Raw genomic sequence first — 17,242 nt, forward strand, 5'->3', positions numbered from 1 at the left:
ACAATTAGACAATGCTGCAAGTGACATCAATTGGAAGCTAAAAAATAAGGCCCACAATCTTTTCAGGTTGCATACTTGTAATTACAGACAGATAATCTCCAATTCGTAGACAGAACAAAACCAGGTAGAACGGCAGTATTTGTCACTTTGCAATCATCACTAACCGTTCCAGATCATCTCCCATCAAGTCCTCTCCATCCTCTTCCTCCTCCCCCAGAACATCAGTCCCCAACAATCCTTCTGATTCATCTTCAAACGGGGGGAGATCTCTTCCTGGGCTGGAGGTTAAGGCGTCCCCACGCCGAGGGGTTCGGTTGGGGCTGGTAGCCATGGTGAATGACTCAGAAGAATCCTAAATAAGAGAATCACAAGTGTTTCACATTAATTTTCACAGATCAGTCAACTATCTTAAGTTATCAGGACACAGGTTAGTGGGCAAAGACCACCCACGTTTAGTATATCGCAAAGCGAATGATTAGTTACATATCAGTTAACACTCAGCCAAAGGCATGAATGCAATTTCCATCAAATATTCAGCTGATGCAATAGAGTGTATACTTAACAGTTGCCTCAAACCAAATTTCATCTTGCACGGCTCATTAAAGACTAGACCTCGGGTGCAGTCAGAACTATACAGGTTGAATCCTTTACAGTTACACATGCCGATGACCATGTAACTTGCCATTTTCAACAAATGACCTCTCCATAAGAGAGGACTCACTATACACATCTAAAGGGACACCACTTCATAAGCATGAGGTAAAGTGAGGAGGTAGGCCTCAATGACCGTACAAGCAGTAAAACTGGTAACACTTGCCTGAAACAGAAAGCAGAGACTCAAATTCAAAATACAGATCAATATTTTCAGCGCAGTATTGAGGGACAGCAACACTATTAGAGATGAAATCTGTCAGGTGAGTTGTCAAACCTAAGCTCCGTCCACACACACTCCCCCCAAAATGTAAAAGATTCCATGGCAAATTTTTGAAGAGCAGGGGAGTGTGCACCTGGGCTAATTTTTAAAATCAGCAAGCCAATATCTACAAAAAAAAAGTCACTAATACATTGCTGTTTCAGGAAGCTAGCTATCTTGGTACCCTACATCACACCAGTACTATTTTTCAAAAGTACGTCCGGTTGTAAAGCACTTTGACACACCCTGAAGGCTGAAAGATGCAATATAAAAGGTAAGGGCATAGATTTAAGGTGAGGAGAGAGTTACAAAAGTGCCCAGAGAGGCAATTTTTTCACAGAGGGTGGTGAGTGTCTGGAATAAGCTGCCAGAGGTAGTAGTAGATGTGGGTACAATTTTGTCTTTTAAAGAGCATTTAGATAGTTACATGGGTAAGATAGGTATTCAGGTTTTGGGCCAAATGCGGGCAACTGGGATTAGCTTAGGGGTTTTAAAAAAAAGGCGGCATGGACAAGTTGGGTTGAAGGGTCTGTTTCCATGCTGTAAACCTCTATGACTCTAAATGCAAGTTCACGTTTGAGGCCAGTTTCAATTTCAGCAATTTGCATAAACACACAGTACCCATTTAAAAAAATTTGTCTTAAACCACCAATTCCAATAACGACCATGGAAAAGGGCAAAAGCATTGACTAGAAATGGATACGGAACAACAGTAACAGTGGTTAGCATTAGTGCCTCACAGCGCCAGGGATCCAGATTCAATCCCGGCCTTGGGTGACTGTGTGCAGTTTGCATATTCTCCTTCATGTCTGCCCTCCAGGTGCTTTAGTTTCCTCCCACAGTCCAAAAATGTGCAGATTAGGTTGACTGGCCAGGCTAAATTGCCTCTTACCCAAGGGTATAGGTTAGGGGAATTAGTGGAGTAAGTATGTGGATTATGGGTATAGGGCCTGGATGAGACGCTCTGTTGGGAGAGCCAGTGCAGGCTCGATGGGCTGAATGGCCTCCTTCTGTACTTAGGGGCACTATGATTCTAATACTTGATGGAAAAGAAGAAAATTTGAACATATTCAGAGCTAACTTTCATTACTGCAGAGAATGTGATCGGGAACAATTGATGCTCAAGGCAAAGCCCTTGATTTTCACAATGCAATCATGGAATATTGTTACATATGTATTTAACAAAGCATTGTGCAAGAGCCACCACAAACTAGGTCTTGTAAATGTAAACACCAGAAACTCTTTATTACAGGTGCGCACTGTCCTGCAGTCAAATCCTAGACTGCTTAACCGGATTCCACATGGGGGGTGTTAGCTCCTCCCAGGGTCACATGACCCACATTAAGGGGCAGCACACACTTCTGAACATACATATCAGACTCCTCCCCCTTGGATGGCACAGTGGTTAGCACTGCTGCCTCACAGCACCACGGGTTCCATTCCTGGTTTGGGTCACCATCTGTGTGGAGTTTGCACATTCACCCTGTGTCTCAGTGGGTTTCCTCCCACAGTCCAAAAACATTCAGGTTAGGTGAATTGGCCATGCTAAATTCTCCCTCAACAAACCCGAGCAGGCATCGGAATGCAGCAACTAGGGGATTTTTACAAGAAGTTCATTTCAGTGTGAACGCAAGTCTACTTGTGACTAATAAACTTGAACTTTTTAATCCATCTTTTTAAATCATTTTTGGTCCATCAAGCAAAACATAAATACATACAAAGTAGAGTATATGATTCTATGAATATTTAGACAGTAGTGCAAACTACTCCCGATGCAAAGTCCAGTCAGATAGTTCACATGGACATTATGAGTCTATTGGAGGATGACAGTCTTGTACAAGCTGCTTCCTTGTTTCAGGAATCTTTTCCTGAGTAGTTACCAGGAATTTTGGAAGATCCTGCTGCTCAGTGTGGCGATCCCTCTTAGACGGACTGCTGGTGGCTGGTGCTGCTTCCTTCCCATTTGGGCGACAATCATAGCCGGTACCCGCCTCTCCCTAAAAGTGTAATTACTGGCTAGACTGAACAGCCCTTTCCAAAAAGTCCTCAACTTCACACTCTGCTCTTCTGGCTATCTGTCCCTCTTGATGCCACCTAACCAACTCTTCGTCCTTCTTTGGCCGCTGCCGGTTGAACATGGTTCTCAACTGTCGGTTGAACATCAATGAAGCCAGCGAGCATCCAGACCCTTTCCCAAAATCCCATGTACTTAACCTGTTAATTCCCCTAACTTAGGGACAAGTCACCATGACCAATCCACCTAACCTGCACATCTTTGGACCATGGGAGGAAACCCAGACACAGAAATTGTGCAAACTCCACACAGACAGTGACCCAAGGTCAGAAGTGGACCTGGGTCCCTGGAGCTGTGAGGCAGCAGTGCTGACTACTGTGCCAGGTTGTCGCACATGGCAGTACATACACAAGTTTATCCAATGCCCTAGCAACCCTTCCCTTTGTGACACTTTGAGATTGTTTCAAGGTCTGAACAAATTGTTCTGCCAGACCATTTGGCATTGGGTGATGCAGTGTAAACTTCATGTCTGGTTTTGTGGTGCTTCATGCACTCAATAAAGTATTGTGCCACAAATTGGGTCCATTGTCACTAACCACTTTTCTGGAAATATTTCATCGAGTTTGTCAAGAGCTGACTCCGCTGACATGATTTCATTGCCCAGTACCTTCTCTGATAATTCAGGTCAGAAACACCAAGGTGTTTTATGAAGTAGGCCTAGATCGTAAGTTTTGCACTTTGACACAGGTAACCTTAAGATATTTCACTCTCGGTATGATCAAACAAAGTTTATTTAAGCATATGGTTAATGCGCAAGACAATTACAAAGAAAACAACATACATAAAAAACATGAAATTGTACATACCTTAACTAACTATAATGGTGGGTGGTACCACATGTGCTTACAGAATCCCAACAGTGCAGAAGGGGGCTATTTGGCCCATTGTGTCTACAGTGACCACAATCCTACCCAGATCCTATCCCTCTGGCCACATGTATTTATCCTGCTAATCCCCCTGACACTCAGGGGCAATTTAGCATGGTAATCAACCTAACCTGCATATCTTTGGACTATGGGAGGAAACTCGAGCACCAGAGCACCAGAGATGCACCACACAGACACGAGATGTGCAAACTCCACACAGACCCAGAATCAAACTCGGGTCCCTGTTGCTGTGATGTGAGGCAACAGTGCTAACCACTGTGCCACCATACTGTGCCTTAGGATGAGTATCTGTTCTCAGCCGTAATTTAACGGCCTTCTCTGCAAAGGTTCCTTGAAAAGCATCTTTAAATTTACCCAAAACGTCTTACAAACCTGTGTTGGAGTCCACCAGCCTATTAATCACTTCCCAGTTCAATTTCAACTTGTATGACCAGGGGCATCTGAATAATGCAGAGTAGTCACCTTTTACCACATAGTGGAAAGTGTGCAAATTGGTCCTTCAACTGTACCTTAACCACTGCACAACTCTCAAAGGATGCCACTTCCTCTGTATATGCCTGCAATGTGATCTTGGCTGGCGTTAGCAGCAGGGCCTTTAACTTCTCCCTGTATAATGATTTGGGTATCAAGGACACCACCGTCCCCATGACAACCTCCAATTTCATTGTTTTCCTGTCCAGTTTAGGGAGAATCCAGAAACGATCGACTTCACCCCGCACTGACAATGTTCAGCCTCAACTCGTTTCCCTGCAGACCCTCTCCATGGGTGACAACATGGAACTTTTATTTTGCCCTTCTAAATGCTTCCTTTTGCTTCCCTCTCTCTGGGTTTAGTAGCAATTATGGGTATTGTTACCAACTTGCTTGCACTTCTGACATCAATTCCCTGTAGCCTGTCCTGCCATATCGACAGCATTCCACATGCAGTGCAGAACTCTGCAGAGCTTCCGCTCCCTTGTGCGCCGGGCAATCTTCAAAGTGGATTTAAATTCTAAACTCTGTTCAGCTAATAACCTCCACTGAATGGCTTCATGCCAGAGGCCACAGGCCAGCCAATGCTGTACGGCATCCTGAGGGCGCTTCCGAACTTGCAGTGCTCTGCCAATCTCTTCAGTGTTTCCATGAACTGAGCAATGCACTCACCTTAGACTTGGTAGGGTTCATAAATTCTGAACTCCTCTGCAATCATCAATGCTTGGGCACGAAGTTAGTTTTGATCATATGGCACAATTTGTCCTTTCCAGCACTGTCCAAGATCTGGAGTAATGCTTCATCTCCTCTCTCTTCACCCGAACGGAAACACTATCAGAACGTGTAGGTCGTCAAGCAGCATTGTTGCCAGTTATATATGTGTTTAATGGAATATTGTGCAAGAACCACAAAGTAGATCTTGTAAACTACTGCAGCGTATACACAGATTCACCCAAGCAGCAGGTGATAACACACACTACAGAACCACAGATATTAGTGTTGAAGACCTAACAATAATATTTATTTATAAACACTCTGCATGTGGCAACACATCCTCACATACAGCACAAATGAGAAAAAGATTGACAAAGGAAGTATTAGAACAGATGACCGGAAACTTGATCAGAAAGGTAGATAGGGAGCAGTGTTACAAGAGATAAAGGTGATTCATGGAGGGAACTCCAAAATTTAAGATCAAACAAAGGAAGGCAATGATGGAGCAAATGGAGTGGGGAATGGACAAAAGGCTAGAATTGGAGGAGCCCAGACCGAAAGTAAGCTAAAGCAGTGAAGGCAAGGCCATGAGTTTTAAAATTGAGGCTTTGTTAAATGAGGTGGCAACATAGGTCAATAAATACAGGGGTTCAGGGCACACTAGGATGCCAGAGCAACACAGACCAAATAAATTATCCGTGCCATCGTGTTCTGCTGTCATCCCACCATCATACACTTCCTGCTGCCTCGGAAAAGAAGCCAGCATAAATCAAGGACCACACACGCTCCAGGCATAATTTCTCAGGAAGAAGATCCAAAAGTCTGAGGTCACATATTTTTCACTGCATGCCAATAACATGTGACACATGTGACAATAAATCAAATCTGTCCCTTCCCGCGCTGCCATCACCCCCTCCAGTCCCCCCATTCTCAACGCAGAACAGCTTCACAACGATCAACACCACAGGAGATCCTTGATTTGATTATCATCATCATCACATGTACTGAGATACGGTGAAAAGTATTGTATCTCACACGCTACACCGACGAAGCGTACCATTCATAGAGAAGAAAAGGAGAGGGCGCAGAATGTCACAGCGAGGGTGTAGAGAAAGATCAGCTTAATGCGAGGTAGGTCCATTCAAAATACTGATGGCAGCAGGGAAGAAGCTGTTCTTGAGTCGATCGGTACGGGACCTCAGACTTTTGTATCTTTTCCCCAACGGAAGAAGGTGGAAGAGAGAATGTCCGGGGTGCGTGGGGCGCTTAATTATGCCGGCTGCTTTTGCCGAGGCAGAGGGAAGTGTAGAAAGGGTCAGTAGATGGGAGGCTGGTTCAGCGAGCAGCATTGTCTCTCCTCCACCCCCCCCCGCCAACACGTGCCAAATAAAATCCGAAGACAAAACTTTACAGAATTTAAGACACACTGTCTCGGGTTTAGTTACAAGACGAATGCAGGAGAGGGCACTGGAAATAACTACTAACGGTGTCCCTGTCCCCGGTCAATAAATCAGCAGCTGCCGCTTAGGCCCGATCCCGCGACTAGGCCCGAACCTGCAGCTGGCGACTTTTTGCCCGGTGTGCGTTGTTGCTGGAGGGATCGCCGCAAAGCCCACCCGCATTTCCCTCGGATCACCGTCGCCGCGGGCGCTTCGCTTGGCTCACTCGCTCCTCTCACTCCCACCCTCACTCACCGCCATTCCTCCGCTCGCTCTCCTCAGCTTGAAGCGGACGAAACCCTTTGGCGCCAAACTACCCACCTGACCCCGAGTTTCGCGCCAAACCCCGACAGCGCGATCACATCATCGCGTCCTTATGCATACTAATTAGCTCTGACCAATCAGCAGCGGCTATTTGCGCATATTAATCGTTTCCTCCTGCATATTAATACAGCCCAATCAGAAGTGGGTTCTTACGCATAGTTAATCGGACGCTCATGTATATTAATTAATTCGGACCAATCAGAAGCGACTCATATGCATATTAATACTCTGCGTCACTGTGAAGCGCCTAGCGACGTCATCAGTGCTGTGCCAGCAGGAACAAGTTTGGAGCTTCGGCAGCCGGGGTGTATGTACAGACTGGGTTAGGGCCTAGAATATGTACTGAATTATTTATAATTATTATTTGCAACAAGGTACAAGTTATTTATTCACCAAAAGTGAAGCCGAGTCAATGACTGAAAGGAATAGGAGCGGTGAGAGCCCAGGTCCCACCTCCTGCTGTCTGTCATTGGTTTCTGGCAACCGCACTTTGACACCACCACACGTGCTGATTGGCTGGCCGGGCTGTCAGTTAAGGTGTTGTTAAGGGATAGTCTCCAAATTGTTGGCAGGTTTCAAAAAAAACTTGCATTTGTGTCAACTCTTGATTTTTGGATACAACTTTTGGGACTCGGTTCACCACTGCTGTAATTGTTCTTGCAGATCTGTTCTCTGGGTGGCTCAATCTGTTCTCAATGGCTCTTGGCTTCACATATCTGATTATAACTTCAACATTCACAGCAATGGGTTCTCTTTCCACTATATTAGGGTGGCACAGTGGTTGTATTGCTGCCTCACAGCATTAGGGTTCAATTGTGAGCCTTGGCTCATTGTCTCTATGTGGAGTCTGCATGTTCTCCCCGTGCCTGTGTGGGCTTCCTCTGAATGCTCTGGTTTCCTACCACACCCAGATTGGCCATGGTAAATTGCCCCTTAGTGTCAGGATGATATGGATAAGGCCTGAGTGGGATTGTTGTTGGTGCAGCCTTGATAGGCTGAACAGCTTTTTCCTACACTGTGGGAATTCTGTGATTTTTTTTTGTGATCTGGGGCCTCACAAGAATCTATCCTGAGCCCCCCTCCTTGCCCACGTTGATATGCTGCACTGTAAGTATCATACACAGACATACAAGCAGCATCTAAATATACACTGATTACTCCAAAGTACCATCTGTCACTTCTCTGGACCCTCTGAACTTTTAAGTTCGCAAACCTCTTGTCCAATATCTATTTTGGATGCATTACAGCTGCCTCCAATTCAATGTTAAACAATAGAATCAATACCTTTCAGCTCCCAACTGTAAACTCTGCACCTTTGTCACTTTTTCCAGCCTTGTCAAAGGCCATTGTGTTTGGTTGACCCAGATTATCCCTGAGCTAGACTCTGACCCAATGTGCTGATTACTTCCAGCCTAACATCCTCTCTCTACGTTCTGTAAACTTGATCCAGCCTGTATCCTGTGCTGCACTTGCCTTTCACTCCAGTCCTTATTGATCTGCATTGCATTCAGTGGCACAGCTTGTATTTCAAGTTCCCTTCATTTATCTCTATCCTTCTGTTCATTACCCATCTATCCCTGTGTCCTCCTCCAACCCTAAAACCCCTCACCTTTAGCAGCACAGTGCTTAGCACTGCTGCCTTCCTGTGCCAAGGGCCCAAGTTCAATTCTTGGCTTGCTTCAATGTCTATGTGGAGTCTACATGTCCTCCTCATGTCTGCATGGGTTTCTTCTGGGTGTTCACGTTTCCTCCCACAGTCCAAAGATGTGCTGGTTAGGTGCATTGGTCATACTAAATTCTTCTCAGTGTAACTGAACAAGTGCTGGACTGTGATGACTAGGAGTTTTTCACAGTAACTTCACTGCCATGTTAATAAAAGCCTACTTGTGACAATAACAAATAAACTTTAAACTTTAAACAAAACTTTTCCTCTGAATTCTTCATTACTCTGAACTTGCTTGTTGAAATCTTCAGTGGAGGGCCTTGGTGGCTGAAGGCTATACCTTCAGCCACCAAGGCCCTCCACTGAATCCTCTGTCTAGGCACCCCCTTCTTTGATCAAACTAGCGGTCACCTCTGATATTTCCTTTGCCAAAATGTTGTCATTTTGTCAGAGTGTGTCTTTGTGAAGGTTATTTAATATTTTATCTTTTCCTAGATAAATGTAAATCATCAAGATGTTGCAAGACTCTTTAAAGATAATTAATTTTGAAAAGTAATTATTGTAAGTGTCTCTAGTTTATACTTGGAAGATCCCTTAACCAACAATTAATGAATACCCATTATTTTTGAGGATTGGCAAAAGAACTAAAAGCAATTTATGGATTTTTTAAAAAATTCATTGAGTTGTTGGGATCTGGAATGCACTGCCTCAGTATGGTGGTGGCAGATTCAATGTGTTTTTGAAAGATAATTAGATAAGCTCGTGAAGACCAAAAAAACTTGCAGGGCAAGACTAAAGTGTGGGGAGGTGAGCCAGCACACTTGATGGGCTGAATGGCATCATTCAGTGCTATAACCATTCTGTAACTTAGAGATGACAGTGGTGCCAACTGATAGCTGAACAGCTGGACTAGAATTAATCACAAACTGATGTTTTGTTACGCGTAGCTGATGAACAACTAGGACCAAGAAGGGAGCTGGAGCTTTTCTGTTTGCAATCTACTCATTCTAAGGGTTGCACTTTCTTCTGAGTCAGAAGATCGTGCATTCAAGTCCCACTTCAGAGACTTAACAAAGACTGGCACTGATGGAGGTGCCACTCTTTGGGTGAGATTTTAAATTGTGACCCCTTCTGTTCTCATGTCAATGTATAAAGGGATCTTGCAGTGCAACAAGCTGGCCACCAGAGGTTAGAGGAAACACTGCCTAATAGGTAAATCTTTTTTAATGATGTTACTACTTCAGAGAAACTATTGTGGGATGGGAGGGTCAGTCCTGGAGGGCCTCCAGTACCTGTCCTTAGCATTGGTCTTCTTACCTAAAGAAAAATATACTTACTGTCAAGGACTAAACAGAGGTTAATTACATTAATGTATGGAATGATGGGGCTGTTGTATCTGGACAAAGTGACAAGAATGGGACTATGTTTTCTGGCATTTAGAAAAATTGAGGTGATCTGATTGAAATATGTAAAAATACTTAGCTTCACAGTGCAGCTTGACAACAGCCGTTGAGAGGCAGGTTTCACTACGCATCCTGGACATTCTTTCTTCCACCTTTTTCCTAAGTCTGAAGGCTCAACCGACTCAAGAACAGCTTCTTCCCTGCTGCTGTTAGACTTTTGAATGGACTTACCTTGCATTAAGTTGATCTTTCTTTACACTTCTAGCTATGACTGTAAGACTACATTCTGCATTCTCTCCTTTCCTTCTCTATGAATGGTATGCTTTGTATAGCACGCAAGAAACAATACTTTTCACTGTTAATATGTTATAATAATAAATCAAATCAAATTCCCTGGTTTGAGGGTTTAGAACTTGAGACGTCTCAGAACAAAAGGTTGACCATTTAGGACTGAGATGAGAAATTTCTTCACTCATGTTCTGGATCTGAGGAATTCTCCACCCCAAAGCCTGTGGATGTCAGCCATTGACTATATTGAAGATCAAGGATGACAAGATTTTTACCGCAGAACTAGAACGAATGTATGTGGGATAGAACAGGAAAAGTTGGATGACCAGCAATGCTCATAATGAATGGCTGAGCAGGCTCGATGAGCCAACTGGCTCAACTCCTGCTCCTATTTTCTATGTTTCTAAAATGCAGTTGATGTAGAAGATCAGCCTGGTGAACAGTGTCATGGATTCCTGTTTCTCACATTCTTACTGTAGTTTCCTGAGTGACTGGTTTCATCAGTGGAAGATTGGAAACCTAACACAGCAAAAATGTGTCAGGATGACTACAAGTGGAGAAAAAAATTGAAGTTGACAAAAAGTAAAGGGAAAATTTGAATGAATCTTCTATTGGACTAGATTCAATTTCATCATGTTTATAATTTTTGGACTATATACAAAATATGTGTATGGTGTGGCTTCTTTCAAAAAATGATGTGGTTTTGCAAGCCACTTTATTAGTTGATAGCAGTCAAATGAGCTTTGTGTGGCTGTTTAGTAATATTGTTGGATGTATGAGGAATTTTGTGTTTCTTCTGAGCTTTCAATTAAGATTGGAATTCAAGGCTGGAATTCTCCCAGCCCGCCCGCCACTGGAATTTTAGCGGGTGGGTTGTGGAGAATGTGAAACGCCATTAATGGTCAGATGGGAATTTCCAGCTTTTAGACCAGCGCAGCTGGAGAATTCCACCCCAAATTGCTTGATATAGGGATGATTAGCCAGAGTTGAAGAAAAAGTCCCAGTATTAAAACACACACAATTGATGGAAGAAATATATTGGAATATACCCCGTCTGCATCAATGGTGATGAAGTGGAAATTGTCAAGAATTTCAAGTTTCTAGGTGTCTAGAACAAACTGTCCTGATCCTTCCACGTCGATCCTATAGTTCAGAAAGCTCAATGCTGCTTCTTTCTCAGAAGACTAAGGAAATTCAGCATGTCTATGACTCTCATCAATTTTTACAGATCCATCAGAGAAAGCATCCTTTCCAGATGTATCACAGCTTGGTATGGCTCCTGCTCTCACCAATACCTCAAACTACAAAGGTTTGTGAACGTAGCCCATCCATTGACACTGTCTACACTTCCTGCTGCTTCAGAAAAGCAGCCAACGTAATTAAGAACTCCTGGATGCTCTCTCTTCCGCCTTCCGTCAGGAAAAAGATACAAAAGGCTGAGGTCATGTACCAACCAACCAACTCAAGAACAGCTTCTTCGCCGTTGCTGTCAGACTTTTGAATGGACTTACCATATATCAAGTTGGTCTTTCTCTTCACCCTGTCTGTAACTGCAACACTATATTCTGCACCCTTTCTTTTCCTCCTCCCCCATGCTCTGTATGAACATTATGCTTTGTTTGCACAAGGAAAGCTTGCAAGAATAAACACTTTTCACTGCATCCCAATACATGTGACAAGAATAAATCAATATTTATGCTTTAAGGTAAGATGTTTTGTCTAACCTACTTTTGAGTCATTCTATGTTAAGACAACTGACATAACATGAATCCAAAGAACATTTTGTCCAGCTACATGAAGGATATAGAACCCCAATAGGGCAGTGATCATGACCTGATTGCATGGGAGAGAGAGAGAGAAATGCTCAAGGGGCTAAATGGCCTCCTCTGACAGAATGTGTAATGTTAATTGGAACCCACCAAACGTGCTGCTTACTTATGATCAATAAATGAATGACCATGTAAAATTTTACTCCCCTTCTAATTAGATTACAAGGTCTTGCAACTTTCCTTAGTGGAATATTTATCTATTTGACAGAACAGGGGTGGGGAAAAATTGAAGAGGCTGACATGTAAATGAGATTGGGCAGGGGATGAAAGAGAAACAAAGATCAGGAAATAATAAGAGGAGAGGATTGATTGTGGATAGTATCATAACTGGAGAAGTGCTGGTCCTACACCTAACCATTCCCGTTCTTTCTGCCTATACTGGGGTGGGGTGGGATGGGGAAGGAAAATGCCGCAATATGGTTTTCATATAAAGGAAAGAAAGTCTGACCATTCTGAAACCTCTGACTTCAGGCCATCCCAAAGTGATAATTCTACAGTCAATTAAGCAATTTTGAAGTGTAGTCGCTATTGTAATGCAGAAAATGCCATGGCCAATTTTCAAACAACTACTTAATAATGACTAGATAATCCCTTTCAGTGATTTTTGATTCTGGGATAAATATTTGCTAGGATAGCACCCTACTCCTTTTCAAAATGGCATGACGGTGATCTTTTACCAGAGCAAGCAAGTCAGACAAACTGAGTAAAGAACAAACAGGTAAGGAAGTTAATTGAGGTTATTCAAGCTCATAAACACAGAATCACCTCTCAAGCAAAGGTTAACTAGCAAGTGGATTGGCAGTGAGGTGGGATTAACAAGGATTCACAGGGTGGTTGGATACCTGCAAATTCTGTGTTTAAAATCAATGATGTGGAGATGCTGGTGTCGGACTGGGGTAAGCACAGTAAGAAGTCTCACAACACCAGGTTAAAGCCCAGCAATTTTAATTGGTAGCGCAATCTGATTGCTACCAAATTAGCTTGTTGGACTTTAATCTGGTATTGTGAGATTTCTTACTTACAGCAGTGTGGTCTCTAAGTGTGGCTGTCTGGAGCATTTGCCAGTTTAAGTTTATTTATTAGTGTCGCAAGAAGACTTACATAACACTGTAATGAAGTTACTGTGAAAACCCCTAGTTGCCACACTCTGGCACCTGTTTGGGTACACTGAGGAAGAATTTAGATTGCCAATGCACCTAATCAGCATATCTTTTGTACTGTGGGAGGAAACTGGGGCACTCGGAGGAAACCCACGCAGACAGTGGTCCAAGCCTGGAATCAAACCCAGGTCCCTGGTGCTGTGAAGCAGCAGTGCTAACCACTGTACCACCATGCCACCCTAATCACCTCAATTGTGGCTAATGTCAGTGTATGCTAGACAGCTAGATAATGGACTGTTTGCCACAAGTCCTGCCCTGCCTCCAGCTCATTAAGATCATAAGAGATATGACGAGAATTAGGCCATTTGACCCATCGAGTCTACTCTGTCAATCAATCAATCATGGCTGATAAGTTTCTCTATCCCATTTTTCTGCTGCCTCTTTCCTATAACCTTTGATCTTATCTATCTTGGTCTTAAATACACTCAATGACCTGGCCTCTACAGCCTTCTGTGGCAATGAATTCCACCGATTTACCACCTTCTGGCTGAAGAAATTACTTCTCATCTCAGCTCCAAAGGGTGAGGCTGTGTCCCCAGTTCCTTATCTCTCCTATTAATGGAAGCATCTTCCCTACGTCCGCTCTATCCTTGGCTCATACGGTGGTGTCAATGGACATTCTGAAGATTTAACAGACCTCACAACCCAAGTAATCCTTTGATGAGGATAAACTCTGAGACCAGCTGTCTTTTTCAATCAAATCATGTAGCTTTTGTCCCTGTCCCCTCCTATGTGATAAAACTTGGTACAACAATTATACCACTGTATAACCGAAACAGAAGTACAATATCACCATTTTATTATCTGCCATTGGACAAAGCCTAGCTTCAATCACAAAGAGTTTTTGACTCTTGAAGACTTTTCTCCATGGCAGCTAGTACTTCAAGCAGGTGTGGCGTGTCTTTGGAATTTTCTAATCCAGCAAGGTGCGAAAATGCTTTACGAGAATGGTTCCAGTGATGAGGGACTCCAGTTCAGATTGGAGAAACTGGCGATATTCTCCTTGGAGAAGAGAAAAGTGAAAAGATATTTAATAGAGGTGCTGGAAATCATAAAGAGCTTAGATAGTCTTACGTCAAAAGATGTGAAAAGAAATCAAAACTGTATGCGTCAAAACTTAATTCTCTCTTGCTTTCTAAATGGACTGCTTCTGAAGGGAATATGTGGATGCTGCAGGGCACACAACTCACAAGATTGGCCGTCTGTTCTGGAAGCTTCCAACTGAGATTACAAAAACAAAAGTTTTCCACTTTCATCCTTGTGGAATCTCGCATCCCATTGTAAGGCCATGTTATACTCTCAAATATAGAAGGCTGACAGTGAAATTGACTCCCCAGCCAGGGTGATAACGAAGACAGACATTCCGGGGAAGTGCCGGAAGATTGGAAAACGGCTAATGTTACGCCGTTGTTTAAGAAGGGTGCCAGGCAAAAGGCAGGGAATTATAGGCCAGTTAGTTTAACGTCTGTTGTAGGTAAAATGTTAGAATCCGTCATCAAGGAGGAAATAGCGAGGCATCTTGAGAGAAAGTGCTTGATAGAGCAGACGCAGCACGGTTTCGTTAAAGGGAAGTTGTGTCTGACAAATTTACTGGAGTTCTATGAGGATGTGTCTAGGGCGGTGGATAGAGGAGGGGCGGTGGATGTGGTCTTTCTTGATTTTCAGAAGGCGTTTGACAAGGTACCTCACAAGAGGTTATTGCAGAAGGTCAGGGGACATGGAGTTGGGGGTAGGGTGTTAGCGTGGATAGAGGATTGGTTGTCAAATAGGAGGCAGAGAGTGGGGGTTAATGGGTGCTATTTGGATTGGCGGATGGTGACTAGTGGAGTGCCCCAGGGGTCGGTGCTGGGGCCTCAGCTATTTACCATTTATATAGATGATCTGGAGGAGGGAACCGAGTGTATGGTGTCGAAATTTGCTGATGACACCAAGATTGGTGGAACGGTAAATTGCATGGAGGATATGGAGAGTCTGCAGAAGGATCTAGATAGGCTGGGCGAATGGGCCAGGAACTGGCAAATGGAATTTAATGTTGGCAAGTGCGAGGTGGTCCACTTTGGTAGGAATAATGATAGGAAGGACTATTACTTAAGTGGTGAAAAACTGCAGCAGGCGACGGTGCAGAGGGACCTCGGGGTCCTTGTGCATGAGTCGCAAAAACCCAGCCTGCAGGTGCAGCAGGTGGTCAGGAAGGCTAATGGGATGCTGGCCTTCATACCGAGGGGGATTGAATATAAAAGTAGGGAGGTCTTGCTGCGGCTGTATAGGGCATTGGTGAGGCCGCTGCTGGAGTACTGTGTGCAGTTTTGGGCGCCGTACTTACGCAAGGATATTTTGGCCTTGGAGGGAGTGCAGAGGAGGTTTACTAGGCTGATGCCGGAGTTGAGGGGGTTGAGCTATGAGGAGAGGCTGAATGAATTAGGCTTGTACTCGTTGGAGTTTAGAAGAATGAGGGGAGATCTCATTGAGACGTATAAGATGATGGATGGATAGGATAGAGGTGGAGAGACTCTTCCCACTCAGAAAGGATAGTAGGACTAGAGGGCACAGCCTCAAGATAAAGGGGGGGCGGTTTAGAACGGAGTTGAGGAGGAACTTCTTCACTCAAAGGGTGGTGAATCTCTGGAATTCTCTGCCCGTTGAAGTGGTGGAGGCTACCTCGCTAAATATTTTTAAGACGTGGGTTGATGGGTTTTTGATAAGAGGGGGGATTAAGGGTTATGGGGAGAGGGCGGGAAAGTGGAACTGAGCCACGACAGATCAGCCATGATCTTATTGAATGGCGGGGCAGGCTCGAAGGGCTAGATGGCCTACTCCTGCTCCTATTTCTTATGTTCTTTATGTAAACTCATTATACCTGAAGAGGTGTTAACAGCCACAATTTCACTTCTAAAGTGGATTTTGGCCAGAAACACAAACTACTTGTGGAAACTGCAATTAACTCATCAATGGGGCCACATCATGTGAGCCCATGCTTCTTGCCACTTTGATAATTTTAATGTTACTTTTCTATGAAGTGGAGATGCTGGCATTGGACTGCGGTGGGCACATAAGAACTTCCTAGTATTACATTTCTAGCCTCAGATCAGTCTGCTGATTACTTCCGACTTGAAAAGAATAACAAGGCTCCTGGCTAGCCAAGCAGCTGCCCACTATCTCTCAACTCCTCAAAGCCTATTTTATTTTAAAAGCATTCTCATTCTTTTTCAAGGATTTTTGTGCTGCTGTCTCCAACCAGAAACTCATGAGTTCAACTCGGCCACAAAAGAATCACCCTCACCGCATTGACTTTCTGGAATCTGAAATTGCAAGAACTGATATTAATTTCTGTGGTTCTTTTACTGTTGTTGTCCATAGTTGTAAAAAAAAAATCCTCCTTTTCTATCCCCTTTTATAGTATGCGTGTGCATATGTGTGCGCACAAGACATTGTGAATATTCCTTTTGCCTGCCCACAACTTCCCCCCAATTTGAATGTGAAATAAACTAACCTTCTGAGTTACTTGGCCGCGTGTCACTTATGAAATTGGACCACGTACTGAGAGTTTGGAAAAAATACACTGAAGCCTCCTTCAAAAATAACTCTGCTTACGGGCGGTGAGAGGATAAAGAAGTTCAGTTTGTCTCTGTCCCGTCTGTAACAATGGAGTAGGTAGAGATAAACCATTCGCATTGGTAGTCGCATCAAGAACCAGAGACGCTGGTTGAAGGCAAGTGACAAAAGAACCAAAAGTAACATGAGGAAAAAAATATTCTTGTAGCAAGTGGTTAGGATCTGGAATGCACTGTCTGAGAGTGTGGTGGAGACAGATTCCAAGCGAGTGGTTCAGATCTGGAATGCATTGTGTGAGAGTGTGGGGGAGACAGATTCACACAACGACTGGTTAGGATTTGGAATTTACTGTCCGAGAATGTGGTGGAGACAGATTTGCACAGTGAGTGGTTAGGATCTGGAATGCACTGTCTGAGAGTGTCAGGGAGACAGATTCAGTCATGCCTTTTAAAAGGGAAATGGATGAATACCCAAAGGAGAAAAAAATGCAAGACTATGGGATAAACTTGGGGGAGAAAGCTAGCT

General features: G+C 43.8%; 2 protein-coding genes across 2 annotated transcripts in view; one reads left to right on the top strand and one right to left on the bottom strand.

Moving 5' to 3' along the window:
* The window catches only part of mcm2 (minichromosome maintenance complex component 2), a 36,426-nt gene extending 29,596 nt beyond the window's left edge, over positions 1-6,830 (bottom strand). Inside the window, exons 1-2 of the mRNA XM_080218646.1 lie at positions 6,754-6,830; positions 165-352 (exon numbers count right to left, since the gene is read on the bottom strand). Of these exons, the coding sequence (XP_080074772.1) occupies positions 165-352; positions 6,754-6,759 (194 nt within the window). The 5' untranslated portion in view covers positions 6,760-6,830. The remainder of the gene's footprint in view (positions 1-164; positions 353-6,753) is intronic.
* Positions 6,831-7,110: 280 nt separating this feature from the next.
* Positions 7,111-17,242, top strand: part of tpra1 (transmembrane protein, adipocyte asscociated 1) — an 80,639-nt gene continuing 70,507 nt past the window's right edge. Inside the window, exon 1 of the mRNA XM_080218651.1 lies at positions 7,111-7,129. The gene's annotated coding sequence lies outside the window, so the exon portion shown is untranslated. The remainder of the gene's footprint in view (positions 7,130-17,242) is intronic.

Source organism: Carcharhinus amblyrhynchos, chromosome 3 (assembly GCF_965287045.1).
Source record: "Carcharhinus amblyrhynchos chromosome 3, sCarAmb.v2.hapA, whole genome shotgun sequence".
Classification (NCBI taxonomy): domain Eukaryota; kingdom Metazoa; phylum Chordata; class Chondrichthyes; order Carcharhiniformes; family Carcharhinidae; genus Carcharhinus; species Carcharhinus amblyrhynchos.